Source organism: Lactuca virosa, chromosome 2 (assembly GCF_052849685.1).
Source record: "Lactuca virosa cultivar CGN04683 chromosome 2, Lactuca_virosa_CGN04683_v6, whole genome shotgun sequence".
In the NCBI taxonomy this organism is placed as follows: domain Eukaryota; kingdom Viridiplantae; phylum Streptophyta; class Magnoliopsida; order Asterales; family Asteraceae; genus Lactuca; species Lactuca virosa.
The window spans coordinates 161977728-161984610 of NC_136427.1; the positions used below are offsets into that span (position 1 = coordinate 161977728).

Consider the following 6883-nt stretch of genomic DNA (forward strand, 5'->3'; position numbering starts at 1 on the left):
CACCAATTGTTGTGTATGGAGAAAAATTATTGTGTACGAATCAGCTCCCTAAAAGATAAGCAACGGAAACTATATATTCAAGATAAACCATTATTTAAATTGTTTTAACGGCAGTTTATGAAAAATAAATATTTACCATCATTTAAATCAAACCCAAATAGTAAAATTTTGTACTAACTAACTCCAATAGGCAATAACAACATATTATTATTTATTATATTTAACTTAAAAGAAAAGCCATCACACAATTACTTTGATATGTCACATAAAATCATAAATAATTTTAGGACACATAAAATCAGAAATAGTTTTCCTTGGACAACAAATAAATTATAATGTTTTTTTTTTGGTCCAATAATATTAAACAAAAGTGTATTTCTTCGAAATTCATCCACGTATACTTGTACTAAATCCCACCTCCTACTCTCATATCCATCTTTTTCTTCATCACACCACTCATGTTTATGCTCTGCAAACACTCGAAAGCAACAACAAGCTTTCTCTTTGTTCCAAATCCCTTGTTTCCTTTTACAAGAAGATCTCAAATGGGTTTTCCTTTCTCAATATGCCGCCATTAAAGCTCAATGCTCAAGCTCTGCTTCCATGGCAGATCATCAACACCACCACTACCACCAGATGAAGCTTCTTCTAACTGTAACATTCCTTTATCCCTATCTTGTTTCTCTTGTTTATAGTGCCACAGATCCTGGAGATTTAGCGATTCTTAATCAGTTTAGAAAAGGGTTGAAGAATCACGAGCTTCTGGAATGGCCCGTTAATGGCGACGATCCTTGTGGGCCACCACGTTGGCCTCACGTATTCTGTTCTCAAACTAGGGTTTCGCAGATTCAAGTTCAGGGTATGAACTTGAAGGGTGTTTTGCCGAGTAATTTGAATCAATTGTCAATGCTTACGAATTTAGGTCTTCAAAAGAATCAGTTCACCGGAGATTTACCTTCGTTAAATGGGTTGTCGGAATTGAGGTGGGCGTATTTTGATTATAACCAATTTGATTCAATTCCGTCGGATTTCTTCCATGGACTCGACAGTTTAGAGGTTTTAGCTTTGGATAACAACCCTCTTAACGCCACCACCGGTTGGTCGATTCCGATTGATCTTCAGAATTCCGCCCAATTACAGAATCTTTCATTGATGAGTTGCAATTTAGCCGGACCTTTGCCGGAATTTCTCGGAGGTATGCAGTCTCTTGGGGCTCTAAAACTGTCGATGAATCGAATTTCCGGTGGAATTCCGGCGACGTTCAACAAATCGGGTGTAAGAATCCTTTGGCTAAATGGTCAATCAGGAGTCGGAATGAGTGGTTTCATTGATGTAATCGGAACCATGACTTCACTCACGAGCTTATGGCTTCACGGGAATCACTTTTCCGGCAAGATTCCTGATTCCATCGGCGATTTGACTGAACTCAAAGAATTCAACGTAAACAGCAATGATCTTATCGGATTAATCCCCGATAGTTTAGCTTCTCTCACATTGGATAAATTGGATTTAAATAATAATCACTTCATGGGTCCTATCCCCAAATTCCAAGCTTCGAATTTCACATATTCATCGAACCAATTTTGTCAACCGGATCCCGGCGTTCCATGTTCACCGGAAACCACCGCGCTTTTGAGCTTTTTGGACGGATTAAATTATCCGGCGAGGCTTGTGTCAACGTGGTCAGGTAATAATCCATGTGAAGGTCCTTGGTTTGGTTTAAGCTGCATTGATCAAAAAGTGAGTTCTATTCACTTAAAAAACTTCAATCTTTCTGGAACTTTAAGCCCTTCAATTGCAAATCTCGATTCTCTCGCTCGAATTGATCTTGGGTCAAACAATTTAACCGGCGTGATTCCATCAAATTGGACGAATTTGAAATCGTTAACATTATTGGATTTAAGCAACAATGATCTTTCCCTCCCTGTTCCGAAATTCAATCCATCTATGAAACTTGATTTAACTGGAAACCCTTTGTTACAATTGAATCCGTCGAAAACCCCTTCTCCTAAAACCAGTCCAGTCGCCGGAGCTCCGGCGAATAACCCCCAATCTCCGCCTACAACAGGGAAAAAGACAAATCCGAAAACTGGAGATAATAATACTGTTGTTTCTGGTGAAGATCCTGCTCCTCTGAGTGCTAAACGTTCTAAGAACTCCAACATCGTCCCCATTGTTGCTCCAGTTGCAGGTTTTTTAAGTTTAATCCTTCTAATCATCCCTATTTCCATCTATTTATGTAAAGCGAAAAAAGTAAACTCGCATCAACCACCAACCTCCCTCGTTGTTCATCCACGCGACCCATCTGATTCCGACAACACAGTCAAAATCGCCATCACCAACGACTCAAACACAAGCATCGGAAGTGGTTCCGGGAGCGGAAACACTGAATCTCACGTAATCGAATCCGGAAACCTAATCATCTCCGTTCAAGTTCTCAAAAACGTAACCAAAAACTTCTCCCATGAAAACGAACTAGGTCGCGGTGGATTTGGGGTCGTTTACAAGGGTCAATTACACGATGGAACAAAAATTGCAGTAAAAAGAATGGAAGCAGGAGTCATAAGCAACAAAGCATTGGATGAATTTCAAGCAGAAATCGCTGTTCTTTCCAAAGTTCGTCATCGACATCTGGTGTCACTTTTAGGGTATTCCGCTGAAGGGTCTGAGAGAATACTTGTGTATGAGTTTATGCCTCAAGGGGCTTTGAGTCGCCATTTGTTTCACTGGAAAACCTTTGAATTAGAACCTCTTTCATGGAAGAGACGACTGAATATTGCGTTGGATGTTGCTAGAGGAATGGAGTATCTTCATACTTTGGCTCATCAGAGTTTCATACATCGGGATCTGAAATCTTCGAATATTTTATTGGGTGATGATTTTCGAGCAAAAGTTTCAGATTTTGGATTGGTGAAATTGGCGCCTGATGGAGAGAAATCGGTGATTACTCGTCTTGCTGGAACATTTGGATATCTTGCTCCTGAATATGCAGGTAACTTTCCTTTTATGTTTATGTTTATGTTTATTATAGAATGGAATCATGTGTTTATTTATTATATAAAAATGGAAAGATATAAAGGTAATGGATTATGGAATGAAATCACAAAGGTATAATGGAATAGTATAGGAATAGAACAAGAGAAGAATTGAATGAAGTAGATATTAGAATAAAGAATGTAATGCAATGGATAATTAATAAATGAATATATGAATATATTGAATTTTTTATATAAATTCGAAAGTAAATTACGTTTTTAGTCCCTTAGTAATTAGTATATCTAAAATTTTCAATTTTGATTTCAAAAAGTACTCTCTTGCAATTTTAATCATTATTTGAGTTTTTTTACCAATGTTATTGATCTTGTTCAACGTAAATTGCATACAAGTTTGATACCAAAATTGAAAAAATAAGTTATCGACAAGGATCAAAATAGTAATTTTATTTGGAACAAGAATCAAAAATGTTGCAAGAACTAGAAGCATGGACCAAATGAACATTTTGGCAACTATGTTTAACAACCAAAAATGTAATTTACTCTATTTTTTGTATGTGTTTGAAATAATAAGAAATATTAATTAATCATTTAAAAAAAGTTATTTGCAAAAACCAAAAATTACATATTATGAAATATTAATATAAATGTATAATGGAATAGAATCACAAAAGTATAATGGAATTGAATCACACAAGAGTTTGAATGAACAAGATAGTAGAATAAACCAAATAATGAAATAACCATAAATAATAATTTTTATTCATCTCAATTACTATATACCGAGTTTGTCAAGATCGTGATCTTATAACATCGTTTTCCCTTTTGCAAAATCGTGATCCTAAGATCAAATTGGATTGTAAGATCCTGTCAAAAACATTTTAAAACATAAAAAAAAATACATTTTCATCCATCTGTTAACCAGATAAAATAAAATAGTTTAAAACATAAAAAATATATATCCAATACATTATTTACCGATAAACAATTCAAAATTTTATTTACACATTTCGTCTAAGAAAAACTATTATATTTTTTTTTTTTTCAAAAATAGTAACAATCTTAGGATCAAATCTAATTGCAATTTTAACAACTTTGGTAATACATCATCTTATTTACCTTTTATTTCCTTTCGGATTAACTTAATTCAATAAAAATAAAACAAAAATTGTCACTCAACTTTTCCAATTCTCAAAGAACTTTTTATCTGCTTTTTCAGTGACAGGTAAAATCACCACAAAAGCTGACGTTTTCAGCTACGGCGTCGTTTTGATGGAGCTATTAACCGGTCTAATGGCACTAGACGAAGACCGACCGGAGGAAAGCCAGTATTTAGCCGCCTGGTTCTGGTCCATTCGCACCAACAAAGAAAAACTCATGAACGCCGTCGACCCCTCTCTCAACGCAAACGACGAAACCTTCGAAACCATCTCCATCATCGCCGATCTCGCCGGACATTGCACCGCCAGAGAACCCAGTCAGCGGCCGGACATGGGCCACGCCGTCAATGTCCTTTCCCCGCTGGTGGAGAAGTGGAAACCGGCGGAGAATGAGGCGGAGGAGTACTGTGGGATTGATTATAGTCTGCCGTTGACTCAAATGGTCAAAGGGTGGCAGGAGGCTGAAGGGAAGGATTATAGTAGTTATGTCGATCTTGATGATAGTAAGAGTAGTATTCCGGCGAGGCCTACTGGATTTGCTGATTCGTTTACTTCTGCTGATGGAAGATGATGTGTTTGGGAAAATGTAGATAGATTTTTAATTTTTTTGATGTTTGTTATGTTTGAAAATTGAAAGTAAAGTTGTAATTTTGAATATTCAATGGGGTTTTGGTTATTGTGTTTTATGTCAGGGTTCTTAGTTTCGGTTTTAGTGATTGTGTTCATATGTTGCATGGAATTTGGATGTGTTATTATGTTGTTTCATAAATCTTGGAAGCTTGTTGTACTTGTAACGTATTAATAATTAACTAGAAAGGTTTCCCGAGCGGGGCGAAAAGTGTTAGTTTTGCGTGTATGCTAATGTGTTTCATACATTACTATTATCTGAAGTACACTGCCCGAATGACATCCATAATAAAGTACGTTGCTATTCTGTGTAATTTGTCATGAATCGGATGAAACAAACCTGTCGTCAGTGGGTAGCAAAACAATGTCAATAGTTCAGTACCACCATCAACTTTCTTAGCATACCATAAAGCCCAAAATAAGAAATGCAACGGTAAATCATGGTAGTAATAAACACCTACACATCAATATTGATATCAGAACAACTAAAACTCTGAAGTCACGTGAGGAGAAAAAATGCGGCAAAAAGGGAAAAGTAAAAAACCAAAAACACAATCCAACCATGGGTTTTATATATTCACATCAACAACTTGACACTTTTCTTTAGGGACTGTATCAACAAAAGTGTAAAAAGCTTAGAGTGAGTTTTTTTATGTAGTCAAAAACCTAATGTTCACATCAAACAACAAAAAAATCAAATCCAATTTTCCCAAACAATCAAAAACATAAAAATTAATAACAAAAGTATGATATTAACGACAAATTACACTAACATTTCATTTTACCTCTTTGACCATTAATATTAAGAAAACCATTTGTATGTTGTGTGACTTTGAACTAAGTCAAAGGACCAATTGTGTAATAATGAAAAGATATTAAAGACTGTAGCTAATAATAGAATCTTGTTCTTACCAGCATACGTAGTCTGATTATTAAAAATGTGGGTGTGATTAATGACCTCACATGTAAAAACTCTTTGGGAATATATCGGCCACCTAAATATGTGAACAGTGGTTATAAAACAGAATAGAAACAGTAATTATATTTTAAAGATTTTAACCGTTAATTTTTCGCTGATTTACCCTGTAAACAGAACATGGCTGTAAAAAATTTGTAAGTACAAAGTATGACACATGGATTTTAACTTACTTGGAAGAACTACTTCACCAATTGCTTCATGGTCAACATAATTGCAATAATAGTCAAATCCATTATAAAAGTAATCCATGAAAACTACAAACACAAACCAGTGGCAATAAATCAAATTTCTCCTGAAGCAAGATTGAGCAACCACCACTTCTCCTGAAGAAAGATTAACCAAAATTAGATGAAGAGAGTGAATCTGATATCGGTTTTGAGAAGTTAGAGCAGACAAAATGTGCATTACATGTGTCCTTCAATTTCATACTTTGTATTAGCAAATTAGACTTTTAAAAACCTACGCAATTATAACTATCGAAATTGGTTTGTATTTTGCTGAAATTGCTACAATTTGAAAACTCGCACACACAACTACTGTCATCTAGACCTTCTACCTTGTAGCTACCGACTTTGCTAATCTTTCTAACTTCATGGTTCCCTATATGTTTCGTAAAAATAGCAAATAATCATGAACAAAGAGAATACGGTTGTATACCATCCGAACCTGTTAAACCTTTATATATTGTTTGCCATAATAATCTGCCCATGCATTCCAGTCAGTAGTTGGATATCATGTCTTCTCTGTTCAATACCAAAATTCTTTTTCTATTACTGAGCCATCAATCCATCTGATTGTTCATGTAAGCTTAAGAGTATAAGGACTTAAATCAACATAAATGAAAGAATAAGGATATGAATTAACATAAAGAAGATTACAGAGAGTGATTTGTGAGAATTAGGATCCTACCATCTTGTACTTCAATTCCATCCCTCTCGTATGGTTACCAAGGGTAAAGTTGTCCATTGTCCCTATACCATCCCTTCTGGACATGCACTTGTGATCAAACCTTCGATAAGCATTCTAAGTTCTAACTATATGGATAAAAAAGCAAGTAAAGCCAAACACTATAAAATTCTTTTTGTATATATTAACTATTTGTAATTTAGTTACATCTAGAAACC

At 35.2% G+C, this 6883-nt stretch overlaps 1 protein-coding gene across 1 annotated transcript; it reads left to right on the forward strand.

Annotated features, from left to right (window-relative positions):
- The first annotated feature begins 414 nt into the window (after nt 1-414).
- Nucleotides 415-4865, forward strand: LOC145159675 (receptor-like kinase TMK3). Its single transcript, XM_079078698.1, has 2 exons — nt 415-2992; nt 4213-4865. Exons 1-2 carry the CDS (start codon nt 604-606, stop codon nt 4722-4724), a joined length of 2901 nt encoding a protein of 966 aa, XP_078934824.1. The 5' UTR covers nt 415-603; the 3' UTR covers nt 4725-4865.
- Nucleotides 4866-6883: the final 2018 nt, after the last annotated feature.

Excerpts from the sequence above, each read along its gene's own strand:
- LOC145159675 (XM_079078698.1), top strand. The coding sequence starts at position 604 with ATGGCAGATCATCAACACCACCACTACCACCAGATGAAGCTTCTTCTA. Across the intron at positions 2,993-4,212 it reads TCTTGCTCCTGAATATGCAG|TGACAGGTAAAATCACCACA; the intron begins GTAACTTTCCTT and ends CTGCTTTTTCAG.